The following is a 19,327-nucleotide window of genomic DNA, read 5'->3' as shown; positions in this document are numbered from 1 at the left end:
CAGCAGCACGTATAGTCTGAACAAGGCCTCAGTGGATTGTTTTTTGTTCGTTATTAGTGCCCTTTTTACATTTAGTGTTCAGGATAAAGAATAGTAATTATGTTAATAATTTTTGGCCACATTTAAAGGTGAACTTTAACAAGGATTGAACTTCATCCCAGTGAGTAGCTGATACCCCCTTTCCCATGAGAAATCGTTACCTTTTCTCAAATAAATCATCAGGGAGGTCTGTATGGCTGATATTGTGGTGAAACCCCTCCCACAGTGTGATGTCATGACCTAGGTCCTGACAGTTTCCTGTCTGTTAATCTTGTTGCATTGTGGGAAATATCATCTGCTTCCAAATGCCAAGCAAGCAGTATCTCCCTCTGCATTTGCACATCTATTGTATATCTATAAAAACTACAACCTATCGCAATGTTAGGGGGTGTGGTTATAGATAATGGCAGTTGGTGCGGTCTAGTTTTCTTGTCTGCCAGTAGTAAAGATGATGACGCGCAGGCTGATTGTGGATAAAACAATATGAACATATTACATGGCAAATATCAATTATTTCTTTATCTCTTTTATTTTTTTTTACTTCTCACTTTGCAATGTAATAATTTCTCTCTCTTTAAAGCCAGCAGCTCAGAGGAATTTTAGTTAAAGTGGATCCGAGATGAACTTTTTACTCATTGTGTTCCTTTCCTATTGTTTATAGGGCATTCCTCAAGCCAAATACTTTTTTGTTTTAATACACTAATTCCCTATAAACTAAACAAGCCACACCCACAGGTTTTCAGAGAGCCAAGGCACTTTCAGACAGTAGCAAGGGCTCATGGGAGCTCAGTCTGGGCAGGAGGAGGGGGAGGTATTACTAGCCAGAGATTTCAGAGGCAGAGGGGAGGAGGGAGGAGGAGGGGGGATTAGACTGATGGCTCAAGATACAGATAAGCCTGCCTCTGTGTAATGTTTACAAACAACATGGCCGCTGTCATTGTATCACAGGAAGAAATAATCATATTCTATTAAAGCTGTTTGCAGCTAGATTTGCTGTGTAAACTATCTAAACTTTAGAATAAAGATACTGTATATAGACAAGTTACTTGTTATAGTTAGTTTTTCATCTCGGATCCGCTTTAATCCACATATATTGTCTGTTTTGGATGCACTAAAAAACTACTAGTGCCAAACATAAACAAAAACAGAAAGAGAATGGTGGCTGCAGGTAATGCTGGCACCACTGGGCTCTCAGATGCATTTCCCCCTTAGCACCGTTAGCGTGGAGCATACCCATTCCACAAGTGAGGATATAGCCGATTATGGATCTGATATGTCTGGGGGTTCCACTAGAAATTGTTAATTGCACAGATAAAAAATGCACACCGTTTTGCGCACAAGTGATTTACATTGTTACATCCTTGCAATCTGGAAAACGATTGCAGGTGCAACGATGGCTCAAAGCAAGCCTAGTGGAAACGAGCGCTTTCAGAGTAAATAAAACTATAATGAGACTGAAAGTAGTTCATAAAAATGTCCATCTGCTTGCAGTTGTGCGATCTGAACTCTAGATGGCGAGCTCTCACTGTACAGTTTGTTAGGCTGTATTGCGAAGCAGATGGCAGTCACTGATCTGTGTATAGATAGCTAAGCTTGTGCTCTTCACAGCATTGCTTGCCAGGTATCTCCAGGTCAGAAGGCACATCGTTTTTGTTTACCGTTTTACCAATAGGGGAAAAAGGGGAGGGGGGGGGGCAACAACGGACAAAAATGTGGCCATCAATCAAGGAGTATCCCTCAACAGCCTGCTGCCCCTATCCAATGGGATCCCACTGATAGGAGTGCAGAGGGGTTGGCTGTCCTTCCCAGCAATCCCGCGTCCCTCCAGTCTCTCCTCTCCTGCAGGTTACTGGCAGTGAGAGGCAAAGCAGGAGCATCCAACAGGCAACCTAGGCAGGTGCCTGGGGCCTAGTAGATGTCAAGGGGCCCACCTTCCACCTTCTCTGACCTCCATCCACTTCAGCCCCAAATCTACTACCTCGCCTAGGGCCCTGTTACATCCAAATCCATCTCTGGTGAGATGCATTTGCAAACTCTGGGATAGAATACTTGCATTCTTCAGCGTTCTCCACTAGGGATGGTCTATGAGGTGCAAATAGTGTTGAGCTGAAATTTTCATAATTTTACATTTCCTTAACTGCAGACCTGAATTTTGCCGCTACGACACAAATTCGTAATTTTGTAATTGCCATACAAACCGTAATTCATAATTCTGTAAGCAAAAATTTCGGTTTTGGAATTTTGCATTTCGGCGCAAATTCGCATTTAACACGAAATTTCATATTTTTGTGTTTGCTATAGAAACAAAGTTATTTTAATTACGAAAATGGACGTTATTTTGTTTCTAATAGTGATTATGCACATTTAGGTAATGACTTAACTCAGGAAAGTCACTCGTTGATTGCAATGACTGATAATGCAAAGGACCCTGCACATGCTGTCGCTTTAAGTGTATCAGGAGGCTCTATCTGCAGCCACTTCTAAGACAGGTGCTCTTTGCCATGGTACACTTAGGCTAATTTCACACCAGGACGTTGCGTTAGAGGGAGCGTTAAGGTCGCATAACGTCCCCCTAACGGAACGCCTGGTGGTGCTGGATCTGGACGTCAGAGTGAGCCGCGTTGTGCAGCTCACTCTGGCGTCCGTGATGCCGTGATGCGCACTCTTGTGCGCATGCGGCATCACGTGGTCCCGTCGGCCAATCGCCGCACAGAGCGGCCGCTCCAGGAAGTAAACACTGCACGTCACAACGTGCAGTGCATATTAATTAGCCATGTGCCTGGCCGCTCTCCGCTCCTCCCCAACACAACTGAGCATGTGCAAGCAGTCTAACGCGGCTCAGCCGCGTCTAAAGTACTGCATGCAGTACGTTGCCTTGTGACGCAGCGTTACACTGTAACGCAACGTCCGCACTGTGAACAGCCCCATTGATTTTTCATTACTGTGCGGTGGGCTGCGTTACAGGCTGCTCTAACGTGCGCCTGTAACGTCCCACTGTGAAACCAGCCTTACCGGGCATGCTGAGACACTTGGTTTTGGGCCTTGCAATATCTGATAATGCAAAGGCCCCTAAACATGCTGTCGCTTTAAATGTATCAGGAGGCTCTGGAATGGAACACAGTTTTGAGAACGGAGGAATTTCCATGTTAAACACGAAAATATGATTTGTTTGTGTTATCTAAACGTTTGTGTTACGTTACCATAAATGGGTAATTTCGTAAAATTTACAAAATTTCGATTAAGGCCGTAATCGTAATTACGCAAAATTGTGCGTCATCGGAATTAGGTCTTTAACCTCATCACTAGGTGCAAATAATTCCAAGTTGAGGAAGGATCATGCAAATTTTATATGCACATGTATGCAGCTTGAAAATAGCCCAATGAGATCCTGTCTGAGGTGGGATTCGATTGCTCCATTTTCAAGCTAAATCGATTTGTGCATAAAATTTGAAAAACTCTGTGTGACAGCTACGCTGATTGCAAGCAGCAGAGTGTTGTGTTTTTCTGGCTGTACACCTCTGTTTGTACTGGATATGGCTTTATCATGTAACATGGCTCCTTCCGATGCTACGGCGAGCTGGAGGGAAGTGTGATTTATATGACAATACTTTGGGATAAAGGCAGGCAGAATAATTATGTAGGCAATAAAAATATGGGAGGCAGGTTTGTTGTTGTAGGCTGTAACACGTAGTGTGCATATATTTGTCCACTGTGTTATTGTAGGTTGTGCCCAGCTATACTTCTCTTGAGTTAACCTGTGGCACTGTAGGCAGCTGTCTGCCCAAGGAGGTGCCCCATAACACCAGTGAGTGGTTGTTTCATCTCCAAACACCAGAGGGCGATGCAGCACAACATTATCTGCGAAAACAGTATCAGCATCACTTGCATACCTTTTGTTTAACCCTTTCAGGCAGAGAAAGAAAAAAAGGAACACAGCATAGTTATTTGTGTACTAGGCACTGTACATACACATGTCTATCTCATCATGTCACCTCGGGTATCCTTTAAGGTAGCCTTAAAGTGGACCTGAACTATTGCACAAGACAGAAGGTAAAACACAGAGAAATGCACCCTGTATGCGAGAGTATAGCCCGTCTAATTCCTCCTCACCTGTGACTAATCACCACTGTAATTTAATCTCTCAGCTGTGTCAGCTCAGGAATCCCCTCTGCTGAGGCAGAGCAGCTAATTTGTAAAAACAGGATGTTAACCCCATGCCTGCTTTCATGAAAGCAGGAAGTACACACTCTGCAGATTTATTGCAGGATTTGTATCAGCTGTAACAAAGAAACGTTTTTCTTTAACCAGCCGGGCGGTATGGACGAGCTCAGCTCGTCCATCACCGCCGGAGGCTGCCGCTCAGGCCCTGCTGGGCCGATTTGCACCAAATAAAGTGCAGCACACGCAGCCGGCACTTTGCCAGCCGCGTGTGCTGCCCGATCGCCGCCGCTCTGCGGCGATCCGCCGCGAGCAGCGGCGAAAGAGGGTGCCCCCAGCCGCCTGAGCCCAGCGTAGCCGGAACAAAAAGTTCCGGCCAGCGCTAAGGGCTGGATCGGAGGCGGCTGACGTCAGGACGTCGGCTGACGTCCATGACGTCACTCCGCTCGTCGCTATGGCGACGGTGTAAGCAAAACAAGGAAGGCCGCTCATTGCGGCCTTCCTTGTTTATTCTGGGCGCCGGAGGCGATCGGAAGAACGCCTCCGGAGCGCCCTCTAGTGGGCTTTCATGCAGCCAACTTTGAGTTGGCTGCATGAAATAGTTTTTTTTTAATTTAAAAAAAACCCTCCCGCAGCCTCCCTGGCGATCTTATCAGAACGCCAGGGTGGTTAAAGGACCTCTGTCGCGAAAATCCTAAAAATTAAAATACATGTAAGCACATAGAAATAAGAAGTACGTTTCTTCCAGAGTAAAATGAGACATAAATTACTTTTCTCCTATGTTGCTGTCACTTACAGTAGGTAGTAGAAATCTGACAGAAGTGACAGGTTTCGGACTAGTCCATCTTCTCATGAAGGCTTCTCAGGGTTGTCTTTATTTTTAAAAGCACTTTGTGAATGGCAGTTGCTCCGTCCAACTGCCAAATAAGTGTACGGTGAGCAGGGAGGCTGGCCAGCATCTTTGTATAAATCTTTTTCAGGGAATGTCTTTATAAAGAATAAAGGCCATGCTGAGAATCCCCCATGAAGAGATGGACTAACCCAAAACCTGTCGGTAATGTCAGATTTCCACTACTTACTGTAAGTGACAGCAACATAGGAGAGAAGCAATTTATGGCTCATTTTACTCTGGAAGAAATGTACATCTCATTTGTATGTGTTTTAAATTATAAGATTATCACGACAGTTCCTCTTTAATAAAGGTTACTATACAGTTGCGCATCTTTTAGAGCAGAGAGGAAGTCCTCTTTAATTAAAAGGGAACTGAAGTGAGTGTGATATGGTGGCTGCCATATTTATCTCCTTTAAGGGCTCGTTTCCACTATTGCGGTGCGGAATCGCCTGGATTCCACCGCTGATGAAATCGCATGCAGGTGCGGTTTTTTATGCGTTATTTTATGCGAATAAGCATGCGATTTCCCTATTAAATACATTGCCTGCGATTCGCATGCATTCCACTCGCAGGCGAATTCTGTGGCTTTTTTGTGCGTTTTTTCACCGCTGAAAAAAACGCACCTCAACAACGCTACAGTGGAAACAGGCCCATCCACTTGCATTACATGTGCGAATCCGCATGCGTTGGACGCATGAGGAGTCGCGATAGTGGAAACGAGCCCTTAAACAATACCAGTTGCCTAGCAGCCCTGCTGATGTATTTGGCTAAAATAGTGTCTGGGTCACACCAGAAACAAGCATCCACCTAATCTTGTCAGATCTGACAATAATGTCAGAAACACCTGATCTTCTGCATGCTTGTTCAGGGGCTATGGCTAAAAGTATTAGAGGAATAGGATCAGCAGGATAGCCAGACAACTGGTATTGCTTAAAAGGAAATAAATATGGCAGCCTCCATATACCTCTCTCTTCAGTTGCCCTTTACCTCTCTACCAACTCCTTACTTGACCCCTTTCAATCTGGATTCCGCACACACCATTCCACTGAAACTGTCCTCACGAAAGTTGCTAATGACCTACTGGTAGCTAAATCCAAAGGCCAGTTCTCCATTCTAATACTCCTTGACCTTTCCTCTGCCTTTGACACGGTTGATCATGCTCTGCTTCTGCAGACACTGACATCTTTAGGAAACAAGGGACAAGCACATTCCTGGATCTCCTCTTATCTCTCTGGACACTCTTACACTGTCTCCTTCTCTAACACCAATTCCTCTCCACACCCACTGTCTGTTGGTGTACCTCAAGGCTCTGTTCTTGGGCCACTTCTTTTCTCAATCTACACCCGTGGCCTGGGACAACTAATTAACTCTTTTGGCTTCCAGTATCACCTCTATGCGGATGACATCAAAATCTATCTCTCAGCTCCTGACCTGTCCTCACTACTATCCAGAGTCCCCGACTGTCTACGTGCCGTTTCTGCATTCATGTCCTCCCGCTTCCTCAAACTCAACATGACTAAAACAGAAATTGTGATTTTTCCAACATTGCTATCTACACCTCCACCAATTGCAACCATAACTGTAGACAACACCCCAATAACCTCAACCACTAAGGCCCGCTGCTTGGGGGATATACTTGACTCAGAGCTCTCCTTTAAACCTCACATTGCCTCATTAACCACCACCTGCTATTTCCAGCTCAAAAATATATTCCGTATCCGTCCCTTCCTCACACAAGAAGCCACCAAAATGCTTGTTCATGCCTTAATCATCTCCCGCCTAGACTACTGCAACACCCTGCTTTGTGGCCTACCAAAAAACAGGCTAGCACCTCTCCAATCCCTTCTAAATTCAGCGGCCCGCCTCATTCACCTTTCCACACGCTCTTCCGATGCAGCCCCACTGTGCCATTCTCTCCACTGGTTACCCATTACCCAGAGGATCCAGTTCAAACTCCTGACTCTAACATACAAAGCCCTCCACGAGTTTTCTCCTCCATACATCTCCTCACTAATCTCAAGATATTGTCCCTCCCGCAACCTTCGCTCCTCCCAAGAAATTCTCCTGGCCTCTAAGCTGATCACCTCCTCTCACGCTCGCATCCAGGACTTTACACGAGCATCATCCCTTATCTGGAACTCTCTTCCACAGCCTGTACGCCATGCTCCAAACCTGGACATCTTCAAACGCACTCTTAAAACACACCTTTTCAGACAAGCTTATAACATTCTATAGCCCTTATTTACTTCTCTGTCACAAAGTAATCAGAGGCAAAGGGTCACTGCCTCATCCATCCTCCACCCCCTTACCTAGTGTGTCCCCCACTACCTATTAGAGTGTAAGCTCGCAAGGGCAGGGTCATCCTCCTAATGTCTACTGTTCTTGTAACAATATTTGTGCTGCTTGGAACTCTGCTGTACATTTGTTAGTTGTATCTATGTTCCCCTTGTCGTCTTATTGTGCTTTGTAAAGCGCTGCGGAATATGTTGGCGCTATATAAATAAATAATAATAATAATAATAGCAGGATGAATGCGTGGTATTTAGTTTTATTTAATTTTTATTTAATTTCCTATGAAATGTATTGTGCGGAGCAGACCGAAGTTCCATACAGCTTAAGCCGCCCTCGGAGGAGCTGACGCATTTCGCACAGCCGGCGCTCTACGTAGGACGGCGGCGCTGGCCTTGGCGTTCTCTTCCCTGCTATTGTCCTGAGCGATGGATAATTACGGCAGCTGCTAACGTCCCGCCCCCAGCCCACTTATGCACGACGGCGATAAGATCTGAGGAGAGAGGCCGGATCTTGACAGGTAAACACGGCTGCTATTATCAGACGGAATCTACAATAACACATTCCCACACAGGACAGCTTCACACACATTCCTGGCATACTGTCGCTGCCGACACAATGCACATTGATTGAGATAAGGGGGGAGGCGGGAGATGTGTTTGCTCAAGAGAACTCTGCTATTCCTGCGCAGCTCACAGGAGTCCCTCGTCTGCTCCCGATCCCCCTCAGTCCCCACACGTGGCTCCATATCATGCACTGCTTGTGGGATCAAGAACAACTGCAAAGAATATGGAGGCTGCCATATGTGTACCCCTTTTGAACAATACCGGTTGCCTGGCTGTCCTGCTGATCTATGTGGCTGCATGCAGCTAATCTTCTCAGTTGTGACAATATTGTCAGAAACATCTGATTTGCTGCATGCTTGTTCAGGGTCTATGGCTGAGAGCACTAGAAGCAGAGGATCTGCAGGCTAGCCAGACAACTGGAAATAAGCATGGCAGCCTCCATATCTCTCTCATTAAAGTTGTCCTTGAAGTGAGAGGAATACGGAGGCTACCATCTTCATCTGCTAAGGCTTAGTTCACACTGCAAATCGCAAGTGCTAAGCGATTTTTTTTTAACCCCCTTATGACCGGATAACCCTGATTGGCAGCTGCAAAGTGGGTCCCCCAGGTCTGCGTAACGCCGAAAGGCGTCAAGTCCTGTGGGCGGAGATTAGTGGAGATCACGCGTCTATTTAAATTGTACATCACTGTACATCTACTGCAGCATTAAAAGATACCCGAGGTGACATGTGACATGATGAGATAGACATGTATATGTACAGTGCCTAACACACAAATAACTATGCTGTGTTCCTTTTTTTCTTTCTCTGCCTGAAAGAGTTAAATATCAGGTATGCAAGTGGCTGACTCAGTCCTGACTCAGACAGGAAGTGACTACAGTGTGACCCTTACTGAAAGAAATTCCCCTTTTTATTTCTTTCTTGCTCTCAGAAGCCATTTTCTTCTAGGAAAGTGTTTTATAGTTGGAATTTCTTATCAGTGAGGGTCACACTGTAGTCACTTCCTGTCTGAGTCAGGAGTGAGTCAGCCACTTACATACCTGATATTTAACTTTTTCAGACAGAGAAAGAAAAAAAGGAACACAGCATAGGTATTTGTGTGCTTGGCACTGTACATACCCATGTCTATCTCATTATGCCACATGTCAGTTGTGGTATACTTTAATAAAATAAATAAACAAAGCCCTGCAGCAGCGATCAGAGCCCACCAACAGAAAGCTCTGTTGGTGGGCTGAAAAGTGGAGGGGGGGGGGATTCATTTGTGTGCTCAGTTGTACGGCTCTGCACTAAGCTATTAAAGCTGCAGAGGACTGAAGTGTAATAAATCGCCTGGTCATTAGGGGGGAGGAGCCTGTGGCCCTTGAGTAGTTAAGCGATTACCGGTGTATTTTGTGCAATTTGCATTTTTGTAATTGCATTGTAGATTTTTTTCAGCGTTTTATGTTTTGCGATTTTCTGTGTGCAGACAAACAGGAAGTGCAATCTTTGACCTGAAACGGATTGTCTTTTAAAGTACTTTTGCTTGAAAAACGCTTACAAAAATCGCAGTTCTAAGTGCTTAGTTAAGTGATTTGAGATTTCCCTATACCTTGCACTGAAGCTCAAACACTCAGAAAATGGCGCACGACCCGTGGTGCGTGTGTATGGATGAACAACGGCGCACAGAGCCAGCGGCAGACACGGACAGGTACAGTATTCATGCACGGGGGACACATGTCACACTAGGAGGAGGGTCGCTCATCCCAATATCGCTCGCTGTTACCACTGCGCACCCAATCGACCACGGCCGCAACACTGATCGGGCATGCTTCTAGCGGCACCATTTTTCACCCGATTTGATAATAATTATTGAATCAGAGGGTCGATCGGTCGTGAAGTCGATAGATGAAAGGCCACCTCAACCCCACGGCAAGATTTCATCTGGCAAAATGACAGATGAAGGATCGTTCCAACCGACATCATGTAACTATCTTTTAAAGCGGACCTGAACTCGGAACTTTCAGCTGTAAAGGATAAGCAACAGCATAATAGCCTTTAAAGAAAAACATTTCTTTGTTACAGCTGATACAAATCCTGCAATAAATCTAGTCTGTCTACTTCCTGCTTTCATGGAAGCAGACATAGGGTTAACATCCTGTGTTTACAAATTAGCTGCTCTGCCGAGGTAGCCAGCTGACACAGCTGAGAGATCAAATTACACTTGTGATTAGTCACAGATGAGGGGAAATTAGACAGGCTAAACTCTCTAAATACATACAGGGTGGAGTTCTCTCTCTTTTCCTTCTGTCCTGTGCAAGAGTTCAGATCCCCTTTACCAATCGGAGAATGTTGTGTATGGGAACAGCAGCCAGGCTTAGGAGCAGAGTCGTGTTTTTTACCTATAAGCTTATCTCGATGTGCAGGAGATGGTGAAAGGATTGTTACAATGAATCCCGGAGACTTACTTGTTTTCCGGCAGATCGATGACCGTGTGGAATGAGGTTCCGGTCACCGGGACGATCTCTGGAAGGCTGTTTTCCCTTCTCTCCTTCCGGGCCGGGTGAGTAGCGGACAGACTCCTGGCCTGGGCTTCCTCCAGACTGACCAGCTTCATGGGCAGAGATCCAGAGGGGAGGGTCATGCTCTTCACTATGCGGCACTCTGTACAGAGGGGAGACGCTGCGTGTTACTGGGGTGATAGAGGAAGGTGGGGGGCGCACAGCTCTCACTGATCACTCACATCTCTGCTCTACAGTCTTACAGGCGTTATACAGAACTAGCCATCGCAAATGTTATAAACAGATATATTCTTTATGTATTCATATCATGTATTCATATAGCAGTGACATCTTCTGCAGCACTTTACAGAATACATAGTCATGTCCCTGACTGTCCTCAGAGCTCACAATCTAATCCTACCATAGTCATATTCTAATGTCCTACCATATTATTATTATGTATTGATATAGCACTGACATCTTCTGCAGCACTGTACAGAGTACAAAGTCATGTCCCTGACTGTCCTCAGAGGAGCTCACACTCTAAACCCCACCAGTCATAGTTTAATGTCGTATCTGATCTGCTTGTTCAGGGTTTATGGCTTAAAGAGGAACTCCAGTGAAAATAATGTAATGAAAAAAGTGCTTAATTTTTACAATAATGATGTATAAATGATTTAGTCAGTGTTTGCTCATTGTAAAATCTTTCCCCTCCTTGATTTACATTCTGACATTTATCACATGGTGACATTTTTACTGCTGACAGGTGATGTCAGTGGAAGGAGATGCTGCTTGCTTTTTTTGGCAGTTGGAAACAGCTGTAAACAGCTGTTATTTCCCACAAGGCTCCCACAGTGTGATGTCAGAACCATGGTCATGACATCACACTGTGGGAGGGGTTTCACCACAATATCAGCCATACAGAGCCCCTTGATGATCCGTTTGAGAAAAGGAATAGATTTCTCATGTAAAAGGGGGTATCAGCTACTGATTGGGATGAAGTTCAGTTCTTGGTTACAGTTTCTCTTTAAAGTATTAAAGGACACCTGAACTGAGAGGGATGTGGAGGCTGCCATATTTGCTTCCACACTCCCGTTGCATCGCATGGCAGGAAGTGCGTAACTGCAGTGAGGTGCGTTATGTGGAGGTAACACAGCAGGTTGCAACGTGGTAAATGTAAAAGGGGCCTAAACGTATTAGAGGCAGAGGATCAGCAGGACAGCCAGGCAACTGGTATTGTTTAAAAGGAAATAAATATTGCAGCCCCCATATCCCCCTCACTTTAGTTGAGGCAGCAGAGCAGCAGGACAGCCAGACTATGTGCATTGTTTAACTGATTTGGGACCGCCGCAAGTTAAAACTACACTGCACTAAAGGTGGCCACACACAATGCAATAAAATGATCCAATTTTACGGTAATGGGATACAAATTATTGGTTGTACAGAAAAAAATCTAAAGGTTTTTTTTTTTCATTCATTCGAGAAATCTGATTTTGTTTCTTCTTATATATATATATATATATATATATATATATATATATATATATATATATATATATACTAGCTGATTGCCCGGCGTTGCCCGGTTATGTATTTGGCTGGTGTTGACTCTGCATAATTTTTCTAACCCTAACACACAATTACTCACTGACCAAGTTTGTGAGCTTTGCGGTCTTTGGTATCAATAATCTGCATTGAAATGAAAAAATCTGATTGGCTGTGTGTGGCTCCACCCCCTTTTCTGAATTTGAACCCCAGTCACCCAATAACCAACTGTACCAGGTTTGAGACCTGTGCCATTAACAGTGCAAGAATGGTAGCAATTAAATATTCCCCTTGAAAAGCAATAGGTGAAGTTTGATACACTTTTGTAGGCTCCACCCACTTTTCTGAATATTAATCCCAGTCACCCAGTGACCAACTGTGCAACGTTTAAAAACCCTGCCATTAACAGTGTAAGAATAGCTGCAGTTTACATTTTCCCAGTGAAATTTGTATTTGTCTCCACCCATTGATGACCCGGCATTGCCTGTGTATGTATTTGGCTGGTGTTAGCTCCGGCCACTTTATAACCCTAACGGACAAACACTCAATTACCAAGTTTGTGAGCTTTGGGGTCCTTGGCATCAATAATTTGTATATTCCAATAGAAATTAAACAAATCAGATTGGCTGTTTGTGGCTTCACCCCATCTCCAGCATTTGAACCCCAGTCACCCAATGACCAACTGTAGCAGGTTTGAGGCATCTGCTATTAACAGTGGAAAAATGGCAGCAATTGAAAATATCCACTTGAAATCAACAGGTGAATTTTGATTGGCTATTATAGGTTCCACCCACTTCCCTGAATATTAATCTCAGTCACTCAGTGACCATCTGGGCAAAGTTTGGGAACCCTGCCATAAACAGTTTAAGAAGGGCTGCAGTTTACACTTTCCCAGTGAAATTTGTTTTTGGCATGACCAAGTTTGTGAGCTTTGGGGTCTTTGGCATCAATAATTTGTATTTTCCCATGAAATGAAACCAATCTGATTCACTGTTTGTGGCTCTGTCCCCTTTTCTGAATTTGATCCCCTGTGACCCAATGACCAACTGTACCAGGTCTGAGGCTTGTGCCATTAACAGTGCAAGAATGGCAGCAATTGTAATTTTCTCCTTGAAAAGCGACATGTGATTTTTGATTGGCATTTTTAGGTTCCACCCACTTTTCTGAACATTAATCCCAGTCACCCAGTAAGCAGCTATGCTAAGTTTGAGAACCCTTCCATTAACAGTGAAGAAGGGCTGCAGTTTACAATTTCCCAGAAAAATCTGTTTTAACTCCTCCCACTTTTTGTAACCTGGACACACAGTCACTACACAATGACCAAGTTTGTGAGCTTTTGGGTTCCTGGCATCAAAATTGTGGTAATGGAAGCAGTTTATCCAGTAAAGAAATCTGGCTGTTTTTGGCTCCGCCCCTTTACTGAATTTGAACCCCAGACACTTAACGACCGACTGTAGCAGGTTTGAGGCCTCTGCCATTAAACAGTGTAAGAATGGCTGCAGTTGCAATATTCCCCTTGAAAATCAAAAGGTGAATTTTGATTGGCTGCTGTAGGCTCCACCCACTTTCCTGAATATTAGTCCCAGTCACCCAGTGGCCAACTGTGTCACGTTTGAGAACCCTGCCAATAACAGAATGGCTGAAATCAATCTAACAAATCTGATAGGCTGTTTGTGGCTCCACCCCTTTAGTGAATTTGGACCCCAGTCACCCAATGACTGACTGTATCAGGTTTGAGGCCTCTGCCATCAACAATGTAAGAATGGTAGCAATGTGAATAGTCCCCTTGAAAATCAATAGGTAAATTTTGATTGGCTGTTGTAGGCTCCACCCACATTTCTGAATATTCATCCCAGTCTCCCAGTGGCCAATTGTGTAAAGTTTGGGAACCCTGCCATGTTAAAAATTTTGTTGTTGGCACCGACCACTTTTTCTAACCTTGACATACAGTCATTCAATTATCAAGTTTATCAGCTTTGGGGTCCTTGGTATCAATACTTTGTATATTCCCATTGAAAAATAAACAAATCTTATTGGCTGTTTGTGGCTCCGCCACCTTTCTGAGTTTGGGCCCTAGTCACCCAGTGACTGACTGTACCAGGTTTGATGCATCTGCTTTTAACAGTATAAGGGCCTGTACACACTGTTGCGCTTTTAAAATCGCATGCGATTTTTAAATCGCAAGCCTTCATGAGAATAGGAAAAGTGCATCGCACCAGTGTGTACAGGTCTCCACGATTTTCATTATTTTTGAAAAGACCTTGCGATTGAAAAGCGCATGTGATTTGAAAAGCGCAGCGCAAGCGCAGCAGTGTGTACAGGCCCTAAGAGAATGGTAGCAGCTTAAACATTCCCTTTGAAAATCGAAAGGTGAATTTTTATTGGCTGTTGTAGGCTCCACCCACCTTCCAAAATCTTAATCTCAGTTACCCAATGACCAACTGTGCAAAGTTTGAGAACCCTGCCATTAACGATGTAAGAATGGCTGCAGTTTATATTTTCCCAGTAAAAGCTGTTTTTGGCTCCGCCCACTTTTTGTGACCTTGACACACAGTCACTCAATGACCACATTTGTGAGCTTTCAGGTTCCTGGCATCAAAAATGCGTGAATGGAAGCAGTTTATCCACCAAGGAAATCTTATTGGCTGTATGTGGCCCCACCCCTTTAGTGAATTTGGACCCCAGTCACCCAATGACGACTGTAGCAAGTTTGAAGCCTCTGCCATTACCAGTGTAAGAATGGCAGCAGCTTAAATATTCCCCTTGAAAATCAATAAGTGAATTTTGATTGGCTGTTGTAGGCTCCACCCATTTTCTTGAATCTTAATCGCATTCACCCAGTGACCAACTGTGGCAAGTTTGAGAACTCTGCGATTAACATTCTAAGAATGGCTGCAGTTTACATTTTCCCATTTAAAATGAACGGCTGAAATTTAATTGGCTGTTTTATGCTCCGCCCACTTTTCCTGGATTTGTAACCTCGGTCACCAAGTGACCACCTGTGCCAAGTGTGGGGACTCTGGCTTGATTACTGTGAGAATGGCAGCCTTTTACATTTTTTCCATTGACTTGAATGGGTGAAATCTGATTTGCTGTTTGTAGCTCCGCCCACATGTGCAGGGGGGCCACGAGACCCCCAGAACCTATCATCCCAGGCAGTAAGGGATCTGTGTACCAAGTTTCGTTCAAATCGGTCAAGCCGTTTTCGAGTGATCGCGGCACATACATACACACACACACACACACACACACACATCCGATTTTATATATATAGATATATAAGTCGATTGGAAGTGGTGGATTTTTCTGATCAATTTTTATGAAAACTGAATGGTATAGGGTAGATTGTCCATTTCTTAATGTATAATAGCATGCAGTTTTTTTCAGAGTTCAGAATCGTTTTCTTTTTTCATAATGGGGAAAAATTGAGCACTCAGCACACCTGTGTGGTACATGGGTCAGATTGTTCAAATGTTACAATCAGTCAGAAAAATTGATTTTCTTCTTGATTTGAAAAGAAATAAAATAAAACAAAGTATGGTGTGTGACCACCATAAGTCTGACGAGGTGTAATTTAAGCTTCCGAGCATGGAACGCTTTCACGGGTCCCTGCTGGCACAGAACGTTCCGTATATCGGTCAGGAGCCGTTTTCATTGGCTCCTGACCTCCTGATCACTGTGATCTGGCCAATCTCATTGGTCGGAAAGAAGTGAATTGAAAAAAAGACCGGTCTTTAAAGGAAATAATTGGCAGCCACCATATCCCTCTCACCTCGGGTTGCCTTTAATTACGCAAAGAATCAGAGGCATAGCTAGGGGTGGGCAATGAGGGACACATGTCCCCGGGTGCAGCACTGTAAGGTGGCGCAGAGCATGGCCACCGCTCCTCCAAGTGAGTGAGAGATGGCTTTTCTCCCTACCTTTGCAGAGGAGCGCAGAAGTGTTAACAGCAGCAGAACAAGGAGGGCACATCTGGCTATCTATAGGGGGCACATCTGGCTATCTATAGGGGGTACATCTGGCTATCTAAAGGAGGGAAAGGGAGGCACATCTGGCTATCTAAAGCTGGGCACATTAGGCTATCTAAACGGGGGAAGGGGGGCACATCTAAACAGCATTTGTACATTTGGCTCCACCCCCGACCAAACCCACATTCTGATACGTGGTCATGCCCAATTTGTCCACGGGGGGGGGGGGGGGGGGGGGGGCACAAAAGCGTTGTCCCCGGGTGCTGAAAAGCCAAGCTACGCCTCTGCAAAGAATTGTGAGAAATTCTCCTCCAAGCTTTGGACAGAAATGATCTTCAACAATCATATTGTTTATTTATGACCAGGACTGACCACAGAACGCTGACTTGGTTCCCATTTCTCGTTGTCAGATAATACAAGCCAGACTTTGCAGAGTTACTTCTCTGTCCTGGCTGGGGAAGGAACAGAGTCAGAAGTCCTTGTACAGAGGAAAACCAAGAACATCGTAAAGTGGGAACAGCGCTGGCGGGACATCCTCTTCTGGCACATCGCGGACGTTTCCGCTGAGAGGGAACAACGGCCTGATTACCAGAATAAACACTTGTCCGCTGGGGACAGGGAACATGTACAGAGCACAACCAGAGACCCTGGATGTAGGCCAGGCACCGCCCCTATGGGGAGGGGCTACGCTGGGCCTCTCTGCTGGCCACACCCATCAAGCCAACACCTTATGTAAGGGGACTGTAAGCCATCATTATTATTACTGTCATCGCTATTTTTATTCTTTATTTATAAACCCAACATATTATTACACAACCTCAAGAGCTGCAGATGACAAAGCCACGGTAAAAACAAGACGAGGGAAGAGGAGCCCAGAAACATTAGGCTTATAGGTGGCGGAACACAGGATACAGGAGGAGGAAAGAGGACCTGTCCCATCAGGAGTACAATCTAAAGGTGGCCATACACTTATAGATGTACAGCAGATTCGACTATCACATAGATTTCTGTCAGATTTCTGTCAAGTGGAATCTGACAGGAATCTATCTGATGTGTGCCACACACTAGGAACAGATTTCCAATAGATTTCAGAATGAAATCTATTGGAAATCCATCTAAGTGCATTACTGTACCATTAGATCCAATGCAACGCTATGGGCCATCGATCTGCTGCAAGCAGTAGATCGACCTAGATCTTCCATCCTGTCAGATAGATCAAATTGTTCGAAATCGGTCGCAAATCGATCGGAAATCAATTGCCGGACGATTGGTCGATCGATCGATTTGTGGCCGATTTGGAACAATTTGATCTATCTGACAGGATGAAAGATACAAGTTGATCTGCTCCTGGCAGCAGATGGACGGCCCATAGATTTGCATTGGATCGAATGGTGCAATAATGCATTTAGATAGATTTCCAATAGCTTTCATTCTGAAATCTATTGGAAATCTGTTCCTAGTGTGTGGCACACATCAGATAGATTCCTGGAAGATTCTACCTGACAGGCATTTGAAAGAAATCTATTTGATGGTCGAATCTGCTGCAAATCTATAAGTGTGTGCCCACATTTAGATTGTAAGCCTGATGGGACAGGTCCTCTTTCCCTCCTACTGTATCCTGTGTTCCCCACATCTTGGATTGTAATCCTGATGGGACAGGTCCTCTTCCCCTTCTACTGTATCCTGTGTTCCCCACCACTTGGATTGTAATCCTGATGGGACAGGTCCTCTTCCCCTCCTACTGTATCCTGTGTTCCCCACATATTAGATTGTAAACCTGATAAGACAGGTCCTCTTCCCCTCCTACTGCATCCTGCTGTGATCTCCCACATCTTAGATTGTAATCCTGATGGGACAGGTCCTCTTCCCCTCCTACTGTATCCTGTGTTCCCCACCACTTAAGGAGCCCATACACTGGTCGATTTCAGCATTCCATCGATCGGAAATCGATTGCCGGGCAATTGGTCGATCGTTCGACCGAATGCTGAAATCGATCAGTGTATGGGCTCCTTAAGTGGTGGGGAACACAGGATACAGTAGGAGGGGAAGAGGACCTGTCCCATCAGGCTTACAATCTAAGAGGGGGGGCACAGGATATAGTAGGAGGGAAAGAGGATCTGTCCTATCAGGCTTACAATCTAAGAGGGGGGGGGGGGGGGGACAGGATACAGTAGGAGGTGAAGGGGATCTGTCCTATCAGGCTTACAATCTAAGAGGTGGGGGAACACAGGATACAGTAGGAGGGAAGAGGACCTGTGGCGTAGCTAAGGAGCTATGGGCCCCGATGCAAGTTTTACAATGGGGCCCCCCAAGCACTCTATACATAACAATTGATACGGCGCACCAAAACCTACCAATGGCAGCTACAGTGTCAGAGGTGCAAGAAGGGGGTGGGGAGCAGCTTGTTAATGATTACCACTATTCAATGTATCTATAGAAGTGATTATTCTGAGCACAGGACCAATAGAGAGCTAATACTGTAATTGAGGCAGGGCCCATCGGGGCCCCTCTGGCCCAAGGGCCCCGATGCGGTTGCTACCTCTGCAACCCCTATTGCTACGCCCCTGGACCTGTCCCATCAAGAGTACAATCTAAGAGGTGGGGGAACACAGGATATAGTACAGTGAAAGAGGACCTGTCCTATCAGGCTTACAATCTAAGAGGTGGGGAAACACAGGATATAGTACAGTGAAAGAGGACCTGTCCCATTAGGATTACAATATAAGAGATGGGGGACACAGGATACAGTAAGAGGGGAAGATAACCTGTCCCATCAGGCTTACAGCCTAAGAAGCAGTTAGGAGCTATTAATAACATTTTATAAGTGAAACCTGGTGGGTAATGTGCCCCTTATTCCTGGTGGAAAACACATGCAAACTGAGCAGCTTCAGTACAGCAAGCTGGATTTCTGCTCCGCCCACTAGGAGGGGCGAGCTGCACAGATGTTCGGAAAACTATCACCCTAAGCAATTCCAGAAGATCGTTTTGGGTGACATTTATCCAAAGTAAGTATGTAACTAATATTAGGGCAGTTTGTTTAGGCTTATTTGCTGCCTCCATGTCAGCTGGGGTAGAGAGAGATGGGTGTACTTCTCATGTATTACCTGTGGGTGGAGCTATGCAGAGCGGTAGGAGGTCCTCATCTCTATGTTTGGTGGGGGTAGGCGGGCCCTTGCTGAAGATCAGCTCCATGTGGTTGAGGATGAACTCGATGACCACTTGCTGAACCCGGACTTCGAGGAACGCGGCGTCCCCATTGCAGCCCGCATCCTCAATTTCTTTAGACCTGGTTAAAGGGAAATTTTCTTAAAGCGGATCCGAGATGAAAAACTAACTATAACAAGTAACTTGTCTATATATCTTATCTAAAGTTTAGATAGTTTACACAGCATAT

The 19,327-nt window shown here is 45.0% G+C and overlaps 1 protein-coding gene across 1 annotated transcript in view; it reads right to left on the bottom strand.

The window, feature by feature from the left end:
* The window catches only part of ARHGAP31 (Rho GTPase activating protein 31), a 211,555-nt gene that overhangs the window by 23,576 nt on the left and 168,652 nt on the right, over positions 1-19,327 (bottom strand). The window contains exons 6-7 of the mRNA XM_068270859.1: positions 19,038-19,219; positions 10,388-10,583 (exon numbers count right to left, since the gene is read on the bottom strand). Of these exons, the coding sequence (XP_068126960.1) occupies positions 10,388-10,583; positions 19,038-19,219 (378 nt within the window). The remainder of the gene's footprint in view (positions 1-10,387; positions 10,584-19,037; positions 19,220-19,327) is intronic.

Source organism: Hyperolius riggenbachi, chromosome 2, assembly GCF_040937935.1.
Source record: "Hyperolius riggenbachi isolate aHypRig1 chromosome 2, aHypRig1.pri, whole genome shotgun sequence".
Lineage (NCBI taxonomy): Eukaryota > Metazoa > Chordata > Amphibia > Anura > Hyperoliidae > Hyperolius > Hyperolius riggenbachi.
This window is presented reverse-complemented; position numbering and strand designations above follow the sequence as displayed.